This window comes from Xiphophorus maculatus, chromosome 23 (genome assembly GCF_002775205.1).
Source record: "Xiphophorus maculatus strain JP 163 A chromosome 23, X_maculatus-5.0-male, whole genome shotgun sequence".
Classification (NCBI taxonomy): domain Eukaryota; kingdom Metazoa; phylum Chordata; class Actinopteri; order Cyprinodontiformes; family Poeciliidae; genus Xiphophorus; species Xiphophorus maculatus.
Window position 1 is genome coordinate 23,901,490 of NC_036465.1, and position 21,925 is coordinate 23,923,414.

General features: G+C 43.2%; 1 protein-coding gene across 1 annotated transcript in view; it reads left to right on the forward strand.

Annotated features, from left to right (window-relative positions):
• Positions 1 to 7,413: 7,413 nt before the first annotated feature.
• The window catches only part of LOC102216434 (ephrin-B1-like), an 81,290-nt gene continuing 66,778 nt past the window's right edge, over positions 7,414 to 21,925 (forward strand). Inside the window, exon 1 of the mRNA XM_023328334.1 lies at positions 7,414 to 8,552. Within this exon, the coding sequence (XP_023184102.1) occupies positions 8,308 to 8,552 (245 nt within the window). The 5' untranslated portion in view covers positions 7,414 to 8,307. The remainder of the gene's footprint in view (positions 8,553 to 21,925) is intronic.

Sequence of the window (21,925 nt, forward strand, 5' to 3'; positions counted from 1 at the left end):
AGTGCTGTATATTATTATTAAGTACTTTTCTGGGAGGCTAACATCTGGCAAGTTTAGTTTTAGTGTCCCTCTGTCTGTGAAACTGTTGGATATATATGGCTAAAACGGTTTCTATTACAAGCATAATATGGTTGAAACGACTCATTTCCTTAGATTTTGCTCCCAATGAGCCAGGCATGCTGGGAATCTTTGAAAGTTGTTTTGATCAATACTTTTTCAGGCTTACTAAACTTCTTTCAAAGTCTTTTTTTTTCCTTTTTAGACTATGGCTTTTCATTCATTTTCTGTTGAAGCCTTGTGATGTTATAATCCTGAGGTGGTTGATTCTGTTTTCCCGTTTTCACAGCAGCGGGGTTGACTCCTTGTGAGATGTCACACCTGCAGGTTATTCACCACTCAACAGCATGGTGTCTGTAGGATCAGTGTTCCTCTCTTGCAGTTGCCTGATTGTTTCGTCTCGGTCGTGACAATCAGCCCATCTTGTTGTGAAACCGCATTCTCCTCGTATTCAGAAGTCGGATATTCTGAGCTCATTATTGGAAATGCCATAAAAATACCCAGTAAAGTAGGAATAGTGATCAGTATTGCTGGCGATGTATGACACATCAGTAGCTATGTTTCCATTACAAATGTGCATAAAACCTTGTTGAAAAAAATTCTCAATTGTGGTTTTTCCATTAAAAAAGAAATGCAATTAAAATTAGATGTAAATACACTCGTTTATGTGAGTAAGTCATCAAAAAAAAAACACACATCATCCTCACATCACTTCCTGTCATCTTCTTAGTCATTTCCGTCAGTAGTAACATCCTGTTGTTGGTTGACTCATTGGAGACGAAAAAAATGTTTCCATTTCAGTTTTGCAAAACACACTAATTTCGATACGGCCGTAAAACAACCTCGTCTTAGTGCCAAAACTTTACATAGAAAAACAAGAGTTTTTACGAAATTGCCACGTTTCTACTAGGCAAATTTATTTTCGAAATGTCAAACTGTGCAATTTTAAGGTTAATGGGAACGCAGACACTCTGAGTCTTGATAAAGAAGTGACACATTATCAATCCACACTGGGCTGGATCACTTTTTCTAATGGGAAATATGGAGAGATAGACTGTTATTAGGAAGTATTGTTACTAGTTACAACAAGTAGCAAAGCCACACCAGAACATTCTCCATCCATCTTTTTAAAAGCACCAATGCTTTTAAAAAAGCATTGACTCGCTGTAATTTAAGAAACCATCCCATCTGTGAAAGCTGATGTCCAACAAAGCAAGAGGAACTTTATGCACTACTTATCTTCCACACATAGCTGTCAGCCCTTGTCCTGTCACATCATAATCAACCTTCATCAGTATCAGAATGACTTTATTGTTGTTTCCGTTGGGAAATTTTCCTCACAGTCAGGGGAAAATCATGAACGCAATCACTCTACAACATTGGCAAAAGCCCAAAATAGAGCGCCGGGAAAATTTCTGCACAAATATCCCCTCAAAAAGTGATCTGACTAAAAAGACAACGCAGTCTCACCCAATCACAGTTTAGATGTAATCTGAATAATGGCCTGAGTAAGAGAAGAGTTTTTCCATCTGTTTGGTCCTTGATTTAGGCTGTCTGAATCTCTTTCCAGATGGCAGGAGCTCAAATGCGCCATGAAATGGGTGATTGAGTGAAGTGGTTATTTGCCTTCTGTGTGACGACGTTTATTAAAGATGTTCCTGTTTAATCAGGTACTTTGGTTCAGAAAATTTTGCCTTTTTACCATTTGTTTCGTCCTGCTTTTGCCTCCTGCTCTTATGTTGCCAAACCAGGTGATAAAAGCAAATGCAGGGGCAGATTCCATCACAGAATTGTAGACAATGATCATCAGCTTTTTAGACACACCAACTTGAATGAATTTGTGGAGGAAATACAATCTCTGATGTACTTTTTTGCATTTTTATTGAACGTCAGCTTCTGGTCAGTGACTCATATCTCTGAATATGCCAAAGCTAACTAAAGGTAGTGGACTGGACATCTTTCTGAACATTCACTTTGGTTTACACTTTGTTCTTTGTGTATTTGATCTACATACATTTTTAAAACATGACAAGTAAGATGACAAGTGACATATTTTGCAATTACAAGTCTAAGAAAGTCGACGAATGACGCACAAAAGACAGTGTTAGGCCAAAACACTTTGATCTGAGGAAGTAGTAGCATCTACTAGAATCCTTTTCTAGTAGATGCTACTACTATGCTGTATTTTAAAAAGACTTAACTAAAGAAACGAGGGAATAAAGTTGTTCATTTTGGAGTTATTTCAAATCTCATTTGACAGATAATCAATGGATATGGGACAGGTGACCCGAAAGACAGGCACTCCTGGCTGCCTCCACCAACGTAACGTTACGAACACAGAAATAGCTTGACTGAGAAAATAAGCAATGAACTCGAGAACACAGTGTCTTGTGTGGCTTCACACAAGACGCTGTGATGATTTCCACTAACGCGAAATTTTAGGCGTTTTGCAGCGTCACACAGTGAGAGTGAGCTTGAATCAAAATCCATAATGCAACCTGAAGACTACCATGCTGTGGAAAGCTTCAGGCAAGAGCGGAACTACATCTGACAGAAAATCTGAGTTTACCTGAAGAGGGTTGTGTGGACATGGAATCTCCTCACAATGTGAGGGATTTGGGTAAGTAGGTTGAGCAAATATCTCAACCTGAGATGTGGGCTGCTGATAGACTTCTATCAAAGACGACATTTCAACAGAAAAACAAACCAATTTCTTATGAAAAACGGCACAGAAACCTGGTTGGGCAAGTGTGGAAACCCTTAAACTAAAGTGTTACTTCGTCATAATAACAATGTGAAATGGTAAAAAAAAAAAAAAGGTTTTATAGTCATTTTTTTTAAAGAAGCATTTTACTGTAAAGCTCCTAAAAATTATGGGATTGTTAGTTCCTCCCACTTGGATGTCTTTTTAAAATCTGTCTGGATATGATCCCTGCAAACAAAGTTACAGGGAGGGGAAGTTTGTGACCATAAACGTACAAAAATTATCAACTGCTTCTAAAACCTCCAGCCATACAGTGTCTGTACCCTCTTCCTTGCAGGGTCGTCACTATGAAAACATATAAAAAGCATCGCGCATTTCCTCTCCACTCGTATTATGTTGCTTTTTGTGAACATGAAAAACATTTAGAGTTGCTAAGCCCTCGCCGAAAATAACTCCCTAAGCCCAGAGCGTGAATTGCAAACCCTTGTTTAAGCTCTTGGCTTTTCTACTTTAACTTATCTTTATCATCCTGAAACTCTTCAGTGTAATCCTCACACAGTGACCATTTATGCACACCACAAACAAAGACTTAGCAGCTGCCTGCTCTGAGCAATTTTTAACCCTGCAGGACGACCAGCTTGGGTAAAATGGACATTTCAGGCAGGGGCTGTTTTGGAAGAGACAGTGGCCTCATTAGAACAATACAGACGAATGAGAAAACTGGTGTTTTGGATAAATTAATCTGGTCTAAAATAGAGTTGTGAGCATGAGTAGGACTCTTCAAATTTTGAGCGAGGGGCATTAAAGAGAATTAAAAAAGGATCCAGAAAGTTAAACATCAGCGACTAAGATAACAGTTACTAGAGAAGATTTACCATTTCCTATCACAGTATCATCAGGATGTTCATCATTAACGCATCTTAATCTTTAACTTGTTTAAACAAGTGTGTCCTAACCCCCTCGTCACCTCTTCTCCCGGCCTCTCTGGTTCTCCATGGAGGAAAAAGAACACTATTTTCTTTTTTCTTTTTGGCTTATAGCGAAACGGCTTGACAAGTCTTGGACGAAGCGCCCCAAAAATCTGCAACAGATACAGTCGTCGCCGAGTTCAGCCAAGACTGTTAGACTTTTGACGTTCGTGACTCTCGACGGCCATTTATCTACTTGCCTTGAGCCAAGACCAAATAATAATAATAATAATAATAATAATAGCCTCTGCATATTTATGTCCCTCTCGGGATGATCGCTTCCACCAGTGCTAACGTTCATCCAATATACGGAGCAAACCCCGTGCACTTTGGATTAAAAATAATGCCCAAAATGGTGACACTCTAATCACCCTCAGCTGCACTCTGTAACTCTAAATCAAAGGTCAAAAAGTCAGCAAACACCAGGTCTGCCTAGCATCTGGCCGCTGACAGTCGGCATGTTTTAGCTGTTGGATTTCTTGTCCGAAGGCATGTTTTCTCATCGTTTGGGCAGAAGCACACAAAACTTTCCATCGTGAACCCCCTCCTCCCCCAACGGACCCAAACAGCTGCGCTCTTCAGGCAGCAGCGATATTAAAGTGCAACCTGGCTATTTATAGGGGCATAAAGATAAATTAACATGATGATTTCACTCTTTGAAAATGCACCGGCTACTATAGAGAGTCTGAAGGGTGGAAAGAAGCTTCCTAATGGGACTGAGTGTGGACAATAGCCCCGCTTGTCCTCACATCTTCTGTGTTGTTTCCCTTGTTTAATAAAGCCTGTAGTATACAGCTCTGAAAAATACATGAACAGTCCATCTGTCACTTGCTATAATCCTCTTGTAGTGACTGTGTTGGTATTTTGTCCTTAGATGTTTGCGGTGCTACTGCCACACTGCTGCTGCAGATCACTCTCACTTGTTCCCGAGGCAAATCTCTGTAAAATTGCACACTGCCGCTGAGCTGTTTCTGGACTACGAAGCTGCTGTTTGGTACCACTCCTGACAAACGGAAACTCGCGTACATCACCGTCCCTGTTGAAGTCATGTCCCAATCGGTTGGGGAGCTTCGGCTGCAGCTGTGGCATCACATCAGAGCCGCAAAACCGGAGGTATCTCTTTGGGTCACGGCAGATCAGGTGTCCAACTGTGACTAACTGATTGGCCGATGAGTTATCAGGAATCCCAGAAGTTCTGTGGACGTCTCGCTCTGTGGCAACCGGACTGTGTTTTGCCACTGCTGTGGATGCAGCCACGATACAGCAGTCGCCGGCGCGGCGAACCGTGGATGTTCCCACTGCAAGTGAAACCTAAAAGTATAAATACGCTGGGGCAATTCCATCCACCAACTTCCATTGTAGTTGTTTGGGGTATAATGTGAAAGACCAAAAGAAGTCGTGCAAGATTGGTAAGAAAAAGGATAAGGGCACAAGGTTTTCAATTTATTTTTTTACAAATTTAATCTGAAAATCTGCGGCATACATTTGTAATCCCCTCTCAGTCAATACTTTCTAAAGCCAGCTATTGTTGTGGTTGCAACTACAAATCTTTAGGGCTTTAGACATCTACAGTGTCCTTTTTTTCCCTTGCAAACTCAATCAGATTAGATAGAGAGCATCGATGAACCACACAGTACATTTTCAGATCTGCCCTCAGATGTTCAACTCGATTCATTTGCCTGCTTTGACTGGGCCATCGAAGCAATTCTTTTGCAGTTCTGGTCACAGGACTTTCTAGTCTGTTGCAGCCTTGAACAAATTTTCTTCCATTATTGGCACGTATTAATGCTGCACTCCAGTTGGGAAATTCCGACTTCCCAGTCGAAAAAGAATCAACCGAATCGCCCTCCATAGTCGGGTTTCCCACTGGGAAACTGGGAGCAACTCCGACTAGAGTCCACTTCGCTTCGTTTCAGCTTTTCCTCTTCCTTCCATCAACAATGGTGAGCTGATGTGGTGGAAAAGTGTTTATTTTACAAGACACACATGTAAGAGTGTGTCTATAATCAGTGTTGCATGTAGCGTCTGCAACAATAAACGGAGCAAATTAAAGGGATGTTTGTGTATGAAAAGTAAAGCCTAAAATGATGTTTGCAAGAGATACTGCAAACAATGTTTATGGGCGTCGCCATGTCGAAATTCTGACATCTTAATTAGAAAGCTGTTACCTCGGGTATGACGTCAAACCAACTTCGGGTTCCAGCTTCCAAGGCAACTGGAATGCAGCATTAGCTCCATCCATTATCTTCCCCACGCTTGCTATGTTCCTGAGTACACATTTATGTGTTTTTACTTGGTAAAAGAATCCTTCAGACCTTTTCCTTTCACTTTGGAATGGTCTCTTGCTGTCTGTCAGGTAAAACCCTGATGAAATTCTCAGTTGGGGTCCAACTGCTTTGGCAAGGCGCCGTAGCGCGTATCCCCGTAGTCAGGAAACGCCACGCTGTCCAGCAACCTGTTCGATTCTGCTGTGGATTCAACAGCTACCCCGAGGTAACGAATCTATAACAGAATCTAGCAGGTCTCCCACACTGGAAAAACACACACATATAAATACCCTCAGATAATTATAGTGTATGGAGCGTGAAGCATGTGTTGAGCTTATTGTCTCACAAAGATTTATGGGCTGTCTGCAGACAACAGGATGTTGGAAGAAAAAAAAAAAAGAAGCATAATTTTAGGAAGCATAGAGCACCTCTTAAAAATGTCTGTTTTCCTCCCAATTACAAAATATCCCACCCCTCCCTTCTCCCCTCCTCTCCAAATCTCTCTCCTCTCTCTGTGGGAGCCCCGACGCGTTTTTGTTGCCACCGTTAGGGGGCGGCATTGTTTGCATAAATGCAAGGCAACAGAAAGAATCGCACACACAAAGGGGGCACAGACATGGACATGATCAATTATGTGTCAAGCATTTCTTCCTCAGTGAATGAATGGCTCGGTGACTACAGGGCTACCGGCCGCCTATTGTCTATTGACGCTGGGAGACGAAGTTCTCATGCAGTTCATTATCCCCCAAAGAGGACAAACAGCGAGAGAGCCAAAGAGGCCATTAATCATCATTCCCTTCAGAGAGGAGAAAAGAGGCAATCAAACTAACAGGTACTGTAACCCCTGCACTGCAAACTGTAAAGTTGCTTTATATGCGCCAAAAAAAAAAAAAAAAAAAAAAATCATAAACACATTTGCCTTTTTTTATGATGATGGTGATGATCAAGGTCAGCACAATCAGAGCCATTAAACAATATAATTGAGACGTTTATGACATAAGTAGCTCGTTTATGATCAATTCCCCTCTCTTATTTAAATGGGGCCAAAGTTTTTTCTTTCTTTTTTTTTTTTTTTACTCCAGTAGCCTATCCCACCACTCGCTTGTGCTTTCAGTTTTGACGAATAACTCCAAAGTCCGTTTCAGTTCGGGTCAATGGCTCCGGCCGAAGCGGCTGGTTGGGGGGTGAAAAGCGGGGGGGTCAACTTAATAACACCCTCCCACACCACCACCGCCGCCGCCACCATTCCCTAACCCATTTTCCTCCTCCTCCTCCTTCTCCAATCCAACCCTCCACGTCCCCATAAATGCCTCCGCTTCCTGCTTCCAACTTCGGACAGAGCGCCGTGATTGGCCAGAACGCACGCTGTGGGCCGTCCCCGCCCGCCTTTGCCTGCCTGCGACTCCGCTCGGCTCGAGTTACCAAGCCGAGCTCGGGCTGTTGCATATACACACATACACACGCACACACTCCACACACACATACATACATTCAAGCGTCCACCGGAGTCTTTTCAAGGAGATGATTTTTTTTTCTTTTTTGAGGGGGGTAAAACAGAAAAGGAGAGGGGGGGAAAAATGAACGCGGAAAGATGGGAATGTAGCCGAGCTGATTGAGATCTACTCCTCGACCCCCAACAGACGCAGGTCGGATCCATCCTCCTCTACACTTTCGGTCCAAAGAGCGGCGTGCATTTTTACGCACTGGGCATATCGCTCCGGGAAGGCGGACCGAGACTGCTCGCAGCGCAATCCTCTCACGCTGCGAGCCAGGAGGGATATTTACAATAGAAACTCCCGATTCCTTTGCGGAGAAGAATAGAAAAAAAAAGAAGGAGGAGGAGGAGTGAAAGATAACACTGGAATGAGGAGGACCTCCAAGATTCCTGGCGTGCTGCGGAGTTGTGACTGATGGATGAATGTGGTCATCTGTAGGCTAAAAACGGGCGACAGGTACGGACACCAGCGGGGGAGCTTTGAACCGATTGGCTCGACCGGATCGAATCGTTGGAGTTTTTCTTTTTTCGTTTTGTTTTGGGTTTTGTTTGTTTTTCCTCTCCTCCCCAACGGGGTTAAAGAGAAAGAAGAAAAAAAACTGCCACAGGTCATACAGGACGCTCATTTCCTCCAGATCATCCTGCGCACACATCGGTTCAGATCAGTCAAGGACGAAACAAGCAGAAGTAGGTGGCGGAGGGGGGAGAGAGAGAGAGAGGATTGATAGATATATTGATAGCTGGATAAGGGGAAGATCTGAAGACGATCTGAAGAAGAAGTCGGACAGGGGGACATGTATCTGACAGCGACCTCGCATGCTCCCGACTGATCCCGAGCTCACCTTCCCACGGGCCGAAGCGCGCACTCAGGCTCGTCAGGCGCGACGCAGCGCCCCCGTCGCTCCGGCTTCTCGGCTCACTCTCCTCGGCGTGAATTCCCTCAGCATGGCGGGGCTCGGATGTTGGAAGTATTACCTCTGGATGTTTATTCTAATGTGCAGGTCGGCGCTACCCTCGGCTAAGTCGCTGGAGACTATAATTTGGAGCTCGCAGAATCCCAAGTAAGTCCCAAGTCCTTCGTACAAGCACGGGTGGGAGCTGCAATTGCTGGGGAAAAAAAGTTGGGAATTGCATCGAGGTTCTGCTAAATATTGTAAATTATATATATATATATATATATATATATATATATATATATATATATATATATATATATATATATATATATATATATATATAATTTTTCTTTTTCTACATAATTTGCTTGGTGATAATTACCAGTCCTGCACACTGGGAGGTGTGTGTTTATATATATTTACTCCACAGTGGGGGGAATTTCCCAAACACCAACAACCACAGCTCAAACAATATCAAGCATGCAGGCCTTCACTTTAATCACAATAATGGATAGTTGATTATAGTAATTTATGACAATATTACATGCAGCTTTTATTTTCAGACTCCAGTCTCCAGAAGTTGGGAAGTTTATCCTTAATTTCCTCGCACAGCCTTGTAATTGGTGTTATTTGCTAAAAAGAGGGGTTGGAGGGGGGCTTGGGTGGGGGGTGTGAGTCATGTAAACTGTTCTAAATGTGTCAAGGTGAAGCAGTCATTTCTCTCTCTCTCTCTCTCTCTCTCTTTCTCTTTTTGTTTTTCGCTTTCTTTTTTCATATAAGCCTTGAAACAAGAGGGCCACCTCGTATTTTAGATCTCACAGTTTTCCACTCCCCACAACAGAGAATCCAAGATGAGATTCACTTATAAGAGGCAAATGGTTTAAAAAAATAAAATAAAATAACATTTTCTTAATTGCTCTGGCTGGGTACCAGGCTTAATTTCTGAAAGCAAAAGGCAAGTTTACCTCCTCCTCCTCCTCCTCCTCCTCCTTAAAATTCCCATTATTCCCACCAAAAAGAAGCAGAGCGGAGCCCAGACTTCTGATAGCACATTATGCTCTGGCAACAATTATCACCCACTTAGACGTGACTCCTGCGTTTTGCATGATGTTGGAAAGCGTTCATGAAGAGAACGGGAGACGGGAGGGGAGGGTAAACTGCAACAAAAAAAAAATGTATGTGACCTTCATCTGAGCTCAAAGCAGGCCAGGGGACTGTAGAGACGGAGAGTAGCTTTGGCCGGCTTCTAACTGGAACTTAGTCATTCAAGTGAATCCACGATTTATCCCCCAAATGTCAGATGTCATAGGGGCTCGTTGTGCAGCCAGCGAGTAGGAATATTGCTGCCATGTTCACTGGGCTGCGTATATATATATATATATATATATATATGTGTGTGTGTGTGTGTGGCCACCGCTCTAATGGCAAGACTACGGCCCATCAGCTTTTATTTGACTCTGGCTGCAGCGCGTATATACACACACTAAAGTATATATATATATATATATATATATATATATATATATATATATATATATATATATATGTATATATATGTATATATGTGTGTGTGTGTATATATATATACACACACACTAGATGTGGAGTACTGTGGTGTATTGAGGTTTTAAGATGTCACCGATTCCCACTTGAGCTTTCTCATAAGCTAAAGTTTTCCCTCGTATCCAGAAGCGCTGCGTTGTTGCAACAGGCCCTCAGCTCTGTTCCCGCTTCTTGATAAAACGTCGGAGTTCAGATAGTCACCTAGACGATTTATTTGCCGATTGGTGTTTCATGATCCGTACTACAAGTTGGATTGAACTGGACCGTTTGTGAACTGATCTCAATCTGACTGCACGCTCTGGACCGCATTGGAGGGAATTTTATTTGAATCTGAATTCTGTGTAGCTGAATGTGACTTGGAAAGCGCCCAAGCGCACCATTTTTGTGGAATTTGGCACTGTGCAGATAAGTTGAGCTTTAATCTGCGTTTATAGAATTTGCGGACCTTTTAAAAGCCGTCCAGCGTGAATTCAGGGGATTTCCAAATGGTTTAAAGTAGCAGTTCACCAGATTTTTAGCGCCAACTTGGAACAAGTTTGTATTGGACGGATGCTTTTGGAACTGCTGGAGCTTCGCTTCAGGAATTCAATTAAATATCCAGAATATTTATCCTGCTTGATTTCGGTAGGGAGAGTTATTATCTTGCAGTTAGAAAGTTGTGGGTTCAATCCTGACTTCCTCATATTGATTATTCTCTTGGAAAGGTCTTTAACTCTACCAATCTGCAGATAAAAAAAAAAAAATCAATATATTGTCTGTTTGTGCTGTGATTTTAACGATTTAGGAATATACTCGGCTAAGTTGGGGTCACGAGTCTTAACTCTGTTACATTGTGAGCCTGAAGCTAAACCAGCTTGGATGCATGCAGCTTAAAAATCCTTTTTTTAAATGAGAGGTCAGAGAGAGTCTGGCCCTGAGGAGTATGGAGCCCACCTGTTGCTACGTACTGCCGGTCAGCTGGCCGATAGGAAGGTACGAGACTCCCATGAGACAGACAATCAGACAGGCAGACTCGACTCGCTGGAAGTACTCTCAGTCACGAAAGGTCCTGAAAATCTTGCTACGGAAAATAATGGCATGTCGAGCAAAATGTGATTTGTGGAAAAATGAAAGTGGAATTAAAAAGGAGAAGAAGAAAAAAGATTTCATTGGGGCCAAGGTTTACTCAGCCGTCTTTGAGGGAGCCATTTTTCACTCTTGCTGTAACAGTGTCTTGTGGCTCATTTCTCGTTATTACATCGTGTGCAAAGAAAAAAGGCACGTTTATTTGTTGAGGCATGAAAAGTTGTTTAACTTAATTTAAGTTCAGTAAATTTCATTTAAAATTGGAATTTTCTGTCAGGAAATGGAGGCGCCTGGGGTCACCAAGTGTTGTTAAAAAAAGTGCAGTTTGGGTCGTTTTGTAAGTCTGCAGTCAAATGTAAAGCAAAAGGACGTGTTCAACACGAGCCGACCCAATCAGGTTTGGACCTTCAGACTTGAAGAGCCACTGCTCTATGAATCACTCACAGCTCTGCACATTAAGCTCTTTAATTTGAAAACTACTCCGAATTTGAATGGGTGTTTCTGTCTGTTTTTCATAAATCTATGCATCTAAATGAAAGCAACCATTAAATGGTACGACTTTAATGTTCTGCTTAATTTGCATCAGCATGAATAATTGTTGTCTTTTATGTTTCAAATCAAGGCATTTTGATCTTTTTCTTTTGTGTTTGTTTTCAATTGTTGCGGATTTGGAATAAAACTAATTATAGGATGGAAAATGTCAGGGTAGCCCATGCCTGTAACACACACACACATATATATATATATATACATACACACAGACACACGCTGCCACAAACTTTTAATCAAAAAAAAAAAGAAAGAAAGGAAGAGAGGAGACATTTATTGATTGATGATGTCACCTGGAGAGAATGTCTCCGAAGGTTACCACGCTGCTTTTGAGGAGGATATTGAAGATCATTTCTCCATCTGTTCTCTCTCTCTCTCTCTCTGCTCCTTGTAAAAATCCCCCAACGCCGGCTGAATATTTCATAAAGTTCACAGTGGAACAATAATGCACTCTGCAAAGTGTTCTCTCAAGCTAATTATCCTGCTGCTCTCCACTCAGAAAACAATAGACAATTATCTTGCTCTCTCTCTCTCTCTCTCTCTCTCTCTCAGTGTGTGTGTGTGTGTGTGTTTGCTTGGAGTACGTTACAATAACAACAACAAAAAAAAAGACAAACCTGTTTTCCTTGTGAAACGTATCCATCAGCTAGACGCCGCGAGAAGGCAATAAAGGAGCGGGATACATGCGCCGCAATCAGCATCAGTCTTCCCTGCTTGCTGCTGCAAACTCTCCCCCCGTCTCCTCTGCTTGTGTTGCTCTGTGGTGATAATAGGAGGAGAACACCTATAGAAACGTGCAGCTCGCCGCGCTATCTGGCGACTTATCCAGATTTACGACGCCTCACTTCCTGTTCCTGCTTTGGGGAGCTCTGCTGCCTCAGCTCATAAATTAACTTAGCTCCTCTGCATGTGCGCTGTGCCACATGCACGCACGGTCTAACAATACCAGCGCTTCCCTGCAGGCCTTGAGTTATGAGGCAAAGTATTGGGAAGCAGCAGCAGGAGTAGGTTCGGGCCACTGGGGTGTGTGCATACATATATATATGTGTGTGTGTGTGCACTTTTTCACATGTGCATCTCCTTTATGGATTTTCATGTGAGGATGCAATCACTCCAGCTTCAGCAGCAGCATTATCAATGACTGGGGCTTGCTTAATTGATTTTCCCCCCAGCATGCTTGAACAGGCAACATATATCTTCGCCGCGGCGCTGCTGACTTGAAAGAAAAACATAATAAGAAGTAACGTTGTAGACTTTTCGTTTGGCTGCAGGATGCATGAGACCTTTCTCATATTTAATTTGACTTTGGATGAGTGACTAGAGGAGTAGAGGGAGAGGGGGGAAAGGGGGAGAGGGGTGCAGGCGTGGAGAAGAAGACTGGATGTGTCAACTTTCCCAAGCCGGTAAAAGAAGCGCCCCCAACATTTGATCGGAACAAATCGGATTAGCTCTCATTTAGCTGAGTGGGATTACCCCAGAAAATGTCACTTTGTTATGACTAATCACGTCCCATCCGTTTGGGTCGGAGTCCTCTGTGAGCGACGACGTAAACACACACACGCACACACACACTGACTCGTTCACTCTCTCTCGGCGTCCTCAGGAATGTCGCAGTGATGCCAATTTAACAATAATCTGACAAGGTCGCCGAGAGGGGCTCCTGCTCAGTCCTCTAACCCTCCTCGGCTAATATTTACCTCATGACCCCTCGGCTGCCTCGGCCTGTCGGCGGCAGATCAGCAGACAGTGAACAGGGAGGCAACACACCTCTGCAGTTTTTTTTTAATTTTTTTAAAAAGCCTCCTGCTCTAGCTTTGACCTCCTCACACGTCTGTAAAACCCGGGAACGGTTTGCAGGCACTTTTTGGTTTCGAGGCCCCACAGAGGAACGAAAAGTAACGAGTAGACGGACGCGTTTTGGCGTCGCTTACAGACGCTCGCTGTGGGTTTCTTCCCCTTCTCCGCTGTGTGTGTTTGCCGTTGACCTCATCTGGTGCTTTTGCATCAGTTGCTTTTTTTTGCTTTTGCTCCAGTGGCTTGGAGATTAAGCTGAACTTGATTAGTGCTCTGATATTTATCAAGCCCTGTTTACTTTTTTCCCTCCCCCAGACCAGAAAAAATAATATTGTGTCATTTCTGGGTTGATGTGGCTGCAAGTTTACTGTTAGGTCTGCTTTGGAGCAGTTTAGCTATAATTAGTCTCTGTTAGTTTTGTTTCGTTATTAGTTTTTTCCATCCCGTAAATAGAATAATTGCTATCATTACGGCATTATTTTTGCTTTGGATTTATAAAAACAGAATGAGTTTCTGCCTTTGTTGTCAAAGCCAAATATTTAAAGGTTTCTTTGGTGTCGCCTCTGAGATCCACGGTGACGCCATCTTAATGTAGCACTGATTTCAGTGGCAGGTCTTAAAACAACAGCAGGAAAGCGAGAAACCGACGCAACCTGTTGAGCGAGAGAGCCTGGACGAAACTTTGGGGACTGGAAGAAAACAAAGGTTGTTTTTTTTTCTTCCGGGGTGACGCTGCACTCCTATTTTCCCTCCCTGATTCTTTCTTGCCGAAACTCACCTTCCCAGTCTCTGCCTCCCAGATTGCCCCCCCACCCCACACCCCTCAACCCAACCCTCCTTCAGACTCCTATCATGTTTCCCCTCTGATAGAGATCTCATTACACACAGAGAGGACTTAGAGCCCGATCCCCACTCAGAGAGGAGCAGGGACGCTCCGACCAATAAGAAATACCTCGGCAAAGCAACTGGCCCTCGGCCCTGTAAATGCGCCCTGTGTCTCGGTGGAAGGGAGGACAGCTGCGTTTGCCCTCTTCGTGTGTGTTGCGCTCCTGCGCCGCCGCCGTGACTGTTGTTTCAGCGGTGTGTAACGACAGATTCTTCATTTGGTTTATCTACATGAGGCACCTGGCCCCTCAGAAAAGCACTGGGTGCCGTGTGTGTGTGTGTGTTAAGGTTATTTTAGTGGAGAGGGGGGGAATGCAGCATTTTCATTCAGTGTGTTTTGTTTTTTTTCTCGGTTCCAACCAGATGGACTCACTTTATCCACTGGTGGTTTTGGCTGCCTGGTCGCTGAAAGCTGATCATTCTGTTTTTTGTGTGTCGCTGATGCATTCATTTCTTTATATTCAAGCAGTGGTGCACATGAAACCAAGCTGCATTCCCCAGAAATGGGTCGAGTGGGATTGGCAGCTGATTTTTTTTTACTTCTGTGTTTGGGAGGGTGAGGGGTGGTTATCTTTCATGCTTATATGATTTTATTTTTTTTTCTCTAATGGTTCTCATGACTCACCACAGTTGCAGTTGTTATTCTTTCGAGACATATTGCAGCGAGAACACCTAAATGCAATGAATCATGTGGAAAAATGTGGCGAGCTCTGACAGGATTGTTCTTTCAGTCGGACGTAAGGACTCAAGCTCATTTCGGTCTATTAATATCTGCAGCACTGATGAAACGTTTCTGTTTCCACGACACAGTTCTTCTCGCATACTTTGAGGCACTTTTTAATTCAACCTGGAATGTCTCGTCGAGGCTCATTGCTGATGTTGGACGATTTCAAAACTTCTGAAACTTCCTGTCATTCCTGTGGTTCAATGTTGTTTTTAACGAGATGTCAGAGTAATTGGAGTGTTCTGCGTTCAACATAAAGTAGCTACCCCTTTTGTTGCTGCACACTGTGAGTCAGCTGGCTACTACACTTATCCCAAATCTACTAGGATGACAAATTTGGCCATTTCAGCATATTTTCAATCATTCGGAACTCAAAGAGTCATGTCTTTATGTACTAATGTATTAAAATGAAAACAATAAATACAAAGTATAGCAGAGAAAGCGTCATCATAACCACAAGAAGCAACACGGTATTTTACCGGAGGTAGAAACAGTTGTTACTTTTCTGTTTTAAATACAAACCGTTAGAACATGTCATATATTTTATTTTAACTTTTTGTTTAAATGAGATCATGAAGTGTAACTTTCAGATAATGACAGTATAATACCAGCCCCTATTTGAGATGTGTCTCGTTTGCCAACAAAAATGATGTATGTGAAAATAGATTGGGAAAATACAAGACTAAACACGTAAAGACTAAATAAAGAAATACACAAGATTAAAACAGAACAAAATTGTAAAATGTACATTTTTAACACTATTGTATTAAAACGGTTTCTAAATGTTTTTACGTTACCCAGTGAGGTTAATGAACGCCATTTAAGTATGTTCTGAAGATTCTTCCATTTATAAGGTGCATGTGTTTGAAAAAATAGTTCTTCTTAATTTCTTTAAGTTATCTTTAAGTCAGTCGAAGTACCAATGCTGTCTTACCTAAAGTACTTGCTCAGTATTTCACGATGTTGCTGTATTCATATTTGTGTCATCTACATAGAAGTGAGCAACATCTGGATCTATAATAGCAAAAAATATATTTTAATTTGGCCTAACAAGTTAAAAAAAAAGTGTAAAGCTCATCCCTGTGTCATCTGCGTAGAAGTAAACCAAAGCAGAATCTAGATTTATCGAGGTAATTTCTTTTGCTTTGAGTCCCTACTTTATCTTGATTGAAGAACTTGGACGTTGCGTAAAGAGGATACAAGTTCATAAATAACTGTGTTGTCTGCAAAGACGTGAACTATGACTTATTTGGAGAGTTGTTTGACATTGGGTGTTAATTTTACCTGAACCTAGACATATCCAATGTGTTTTTTTTAACATTATGTAGCAATTTTAGCTTGTCTTAAAGAAACTAACAAACTGTCCAGTGTATAAACACATCTATCATCTACATAGAAGTGAACTGTCGATAGTTCTAGACATATGCAAAGAGTATTTTTATACTATAAAAAACAGGAAATTGGTTCTAAAATTGGCCCTTGAGAAAAGAAACAACTTTACCACTAAAACTTTATACGTGAGTTCTCTTTAAGCACATGCCGGATCCTTCCAGTTAAGATGTTTAACAACCAATTTATTACAAAGTCAGCGAAGCCTAAGTAATCCCAGTAGAGCTATTGTTGCAATACTCAAGCTGTCAGTGGGTGGAATGATGTAAAGATCACACAGAAAAAAAATCACTGTTTACAAAAATAATATTTCCGCATAGTTTATCCTTACATTGCCCAGCCCTAATCATGTCACTTTGTCGCTGATAAATGATTATATATTGTGGCCCTTGAACAAACACTCTGGCTGTCCAAACTATGAGTGTTTTTAGAATTACCTCACCGTACTCTCTCATTAAGGCGTGACAGTTCATGAGATTAGCCTGTGTGTGTGTGTGTGTGTGTGTGTGGTGAGTCACCCAAAGCTATGACAAACAGTGCGATGCCAAGCTTATTACACAGCCACAATTCTTTAAGAGTGAAATCCGCATTAATTTACGACAGAGGAGTGCCAAAACAGTTGCACATTATTGGATTTGCGGTCTCCGTCTTGTGCAGTTTGCTGCAAGTTTAATTGGATGTCAAATAAATTGCACATAAACGTGAAAATTGTCGAGCCTTCGCCTTAGTTTCACACGGCAATTGTTGGCTCGTGTGAAAGGGCAAGTTTGAGCTTATAGAAGTGAGTGAGTGCTTTAAGTGCGTGCGGTTGTCCCATTGTTCTTTGTCCAGCCACAGCAGAGCATTAAGGAAGTGTTAGGAGCGTGCCAGTGTGCCCCTGTGAAAGTGTTGAGGGCCTGAGTGGTGGATGAGTGTGGAGTGGCTGAACGGTGGCCGACTTGCAGGCAGTTAGCGACCCGGCTTTAATAGACGAAGGGCCCGGCTGGCACCGGCCGGGAAGTTCCCATCGACTCCGGCTCTGCCAAGCAGAGAGACACAGCCAGTAGGGCTGGAAACCTTCCCTTGGGATTTCTACTGCCTGCCTAGCCGCTTCGGCTGCGCATTTAGCTGAATCAAGAAAAAAAAAGAAAAGGAAAAAAAAAAAAATCAAGGGATGCAGAGTTACAGGAAGTGGAGGAAAAAAAAAGTTGAATGGGCAAAGTCTGCCTTTTGTTTGCTGTCTTAGGTCTTTTACATAAGAGCAGTTCATAATAAGGGGATTAAAACGAAGAGGAAAGGAAGCTAATGTAGAGCGTTGAAACTCAGCCTTGGGCTCAACCACACATCCTTTCAGTCCAGCATGGAGCTCCTAGATTACTTCCATGTGTCAGTGCGAGGGAGACAGAGAGCGAGTAAAAGAAGAAAGGAGGACAGGCAGGGAGAAGTTGAGCGACTGAAAAGCGAGCAGACCGGGATTGGTGGAGATCAGCGGCGGCGTTGGACAGTGGAACGGATCTGTGTGACAGCCATCTCTAAAACCATTACCCTGACAGCTCAGACTCGGGGAACTCGTAACCTCCTCCTCCAGTCTGACCTCGGAGACTTAACTCTTTCTCACAGAACCCCTCTGTGTGCGGAGGAGGCAGGCCTCCTCAGATGCCAGTCCCAAACAGCGGGCAGGCCACTTTAAAGGCCAGCTGCACTGCAGCAACTTTCAAGACGTCAGGAGTTGTCACTGGTATACAAGCAACCTGGGATCTGTTTCCCTCCAGTTTGTGGCACTCCAAAGACTTTCACGGAAAGGTTTGAATTAAGTGTGCCAGGTCTTTGTGGGAAGGACTGACGGATTCCAACAACTAATGGCAAAAAGATGTGGGACGGGGCAGGAAGTGCATGTTTATTAACAAATAAAATTGGAGAAAGCACTGAGGTGGGAATATAAATCAAGACGCAGACGTGAAAACTTACAGCTCCGTTACTTTAATATAGCTGCTTTAGAAAATAAAACGATAAGATGCAAATGGAATTCTTCAAATTTTCTGTTTTGTGTCGATATTTGCAGAAGTTAAAACTAAGGATAAACGTACGTATTGGGCTTGACGTTTAGTTTTCAGAATTATTAGAAATGTAGGAAACAATTTTATTGCTTTAAGAAGACATTCACCAGCTATTGGCGATTTACCTGTACATATGAAAGTAATTTAAAACTAACAATTTAAAAGTTTTGCTTTAGCTGTTTTACTTTTACAACAAAAACTAGCTAGCTAGCTAGCTAGCTAATTAACTAACTAACTTACGATACAAAAAACATAGGTAACATAACAATGAATTAAAAGCTTATTTTATCATCATATTATATTTTACTATGTTATATTATTAAGTAGCATATTACATGTTTTTCTTTACCTTTGGCTTTCTAATTGAAACCAAAGTGAGCCTTACTTACACAATAGATGATATTTTTCTTTTTTCCAAGAAGAGCCTGGATGAAGTATGACCACACCAAAGCAGCTCTGAACATATCATTAATGATCATCATGCAGCCCTTTGTTCAGTGTTATGAGTACACTAATGGAGTGACGGGGTAATTGAATCGAGTGGTAGGATAATAGAATGATAGAATGATAAAGTAATGGAATAGTGTGGCAGCAGCCAGCTCTTCCCAAGGGATGCCCCCAGTAAGTGTGTCAGCATGGCAGATGGGCGGTCTGCAAGGGACCCCCCCCCCCCCCCACTTCCCCCACGTTAATTATAAAGCATCATAATCCATCTATGGCACACAGAGCCAGGACATGGAGACTATTAGGGAGAGTGTGGAAATGGCACGGCGTATAATCCTCGAGTCTTTGCCACTGTTAGATTTCCAAGGCATGAAATATAAATCACCCATTTCTCCATAATAGAATGTTTCTCGTGGCGTTCGGGGAATACGTTCTTGTTCTCTGTCTGTTCGTGCTGGTCTCCGCGAGTGTGTGTGTGTATGTGTGTCCCAAATTTCCCGATGCTAACTGGAAGTTTAGTTTTTTCTTACCCCCTCCCCTCCAAACTTCACTTATTTCCCACCATGCCCACAGGCAAGACAGACAGTCCCAAAGAAAAGCATTTCAGCTTGTGTTGGTGTATATGCGTGTGTGTGTGTGTGTGCAAATTCGGGCCTTTTTTAACCCATTCTGCCAAGCCTTAGCTCAGCCTTTTCTAAGCAAACTCCCAGCTTGATCCTGGTCCCCCCTTGTGCTGCTGAGAGAAGCCAGAATAAAAGGCCCTGTGGGACTCCTGCTGCTCCCAGGCCCGGTCCGCGGCCACTCCGCCCCGCAAAGGCCCGGGTCTGGGATTTGGTCCGTGCCGGGGCCCCGTGTGGCAGCTGTGACTGACGCTTCAATCGCCTCTCCCTGGGATGTCCCGGCGCAAACCCCGCATTCCCTTTCACACCTCGGAAACGGGTGAGTGAGGGTAGAGGGGGGGAGAGACAATTACACACATATTCAGCAACCTCCCCCTCGTCTTATGTCCACAATCCTGCAACTCTGATGTATGGCCATTTACCAGAGCTATAAAAAAACATTTGCAAAGTTTCTTGTGTTTCGAACAACTTGCAAATTAGCTTAGTCGTCTGGACAGCCCGTCTGGAATTCCATTCTGCATCTGAAGTTGCTCTTGTTTATTTAATGTCTTCCAAGTCGTCCTGTCTCTAAGTAAACACCATAACTTTGCTATTTCCTTTGAATTTCCCCTGATATTTGGGACATGTAAGTAGGGGGGGAGGGAGAAAAAGATTGGAGCTTTAAAGTGGAGTTAATGCCATCATGTATAGATTGTCTGCAAATTGAGTTTGCTTCTGGGCTATTGGAGCAGGGACTCGCAAGCCAGCGGGATTTAAGTCTCTTAATTGAATTATTTTGATTGCTGACTTGATGGATGGAGTCATATGTGGAGCGTTTGCCGTGAGTTTTTTTTTTCTTTTTGTCTTTTATTGTCTGACTGATTCTTCTTCCAATGGAGACATACCAGACAGATACAATAGGAACCTCTAATCAATCACAACTGCAAACCTGAGCTTTTTTTTTTTTTTTTTCCACATCGGGAGAGAAATCTGCCTGCCGTCAGGTCCCAGTTCCACAATCCGTCCAGACAATGCAAAAGCAACAATGACATCAGATAGTACGGCACCCCTAATTCTAATCTTCCCATAATGCAATGCTAAACCCCGCAGAGACCCATGGTAAGGGAGAAAGGCGTTTTTTTTTTTAAATGCCCCTACTGCTGCTCCTCCTCCCATGGCCTCTGGCGCTACATAGGGGTGTGTGTGTGTGTGTGTGTGTTCATGCATGTTAGGAAGAGAAAAAGAATTCAAGAGTGAATGGAGATGTCACTGTCAGACTCTTGCCTCTGCAGGAGCCCGCTCCAGAAAGGCCCACATTGACGGCTTGTGTGTGCAGGAGCCCGTCAGGGGGTCCGCCGCTTCCCCTTCACGCCGCGTTCCTACCGCCGGGATCGGAGCTCGCTGGGACGCGGGTCTATATTTCATCCTTTTTCATATGATGGGAGGCCTCCCCCTCCACCCCCCGTTTCATCTCCCTTGCACACATGTTCCCCATTAGGTGCGTGTTTATTCTCCCACATGATGTGCTCGGCCGTGGAAGCCTCTCATCTTCCCCGATATTGGAAAAAGCGGCGAAAGGGGGCTGCTAAAGCAAACACAATATCCGAAGGAAAAAAAAAAAAAAAAAAGAACCTCTCGGCTCGCTTTATGAACTATGGAGAGAATAAGAGTGAGCGCCCCGCGTCGGCTTGATTTAATGAGTATCCGAGGGTGGGTTTCTTCCTCTCCGGTCCCTGCAGTGTAATCTGTCGCCCTGTGATGTTTTAGCCCGCTAATCGTAATGTGCGGTGCTCCTTCCACGTTCTACTATCTCATCTCCAGCTTTCACCCGCGCACCGAAAAACTTCAACAGCTTTTAGCTATTCTCATCCGTCTTTCAAGTCCCCCCACTGTGAAACATGACAGGCCCGAACCTCCAACACATCACTCCTCTCTTCTCCTTCTCCTGTCTGGAAAGATGAAAGCTTTGCTTTGCAGACAAACCTCAGCGAATCCTTTTCCTTCTGCGCGCCGAGCACAGGCCAGGCGTCCCCGCTTTTAAGGAGCTCTGTTTGCCGCGTTTTTACTGATTTATTTATACACCCCTGATTGTAGCACCTCTTGCCTGTCAAGAATCTCAAGCCTGAGCCCTGCTTGTGCATTATGCAGGGCTGATTCGGATTTCAAATATACATGAACGTATTTATCATGGAGAAGAACCCCCTTTTTTTTTTACATCCGGGGTCGACTCTCATTCATTTTTGCTTTTTTCCTGTCCTGGAATGGAGTGGCGTGATTCTTGCCATCAAATAGAGCTGCTAGTGCGCCTCTCCCACAATGGAAGGGAAATGATTTGGCTCCTACTGGAGGGGTTTGGGGGGTGGGCAGTCGCTTCAAAGCAGCATGCCTAGCTGAGGCTTTAACCCGCCATCTCTCCGCATTAGATCTGCGTCCTGTGATGAGCCTTTGAAGGGTGTGAGCTGCTCCGGCCGGGAGATTGCAGTGGCATTG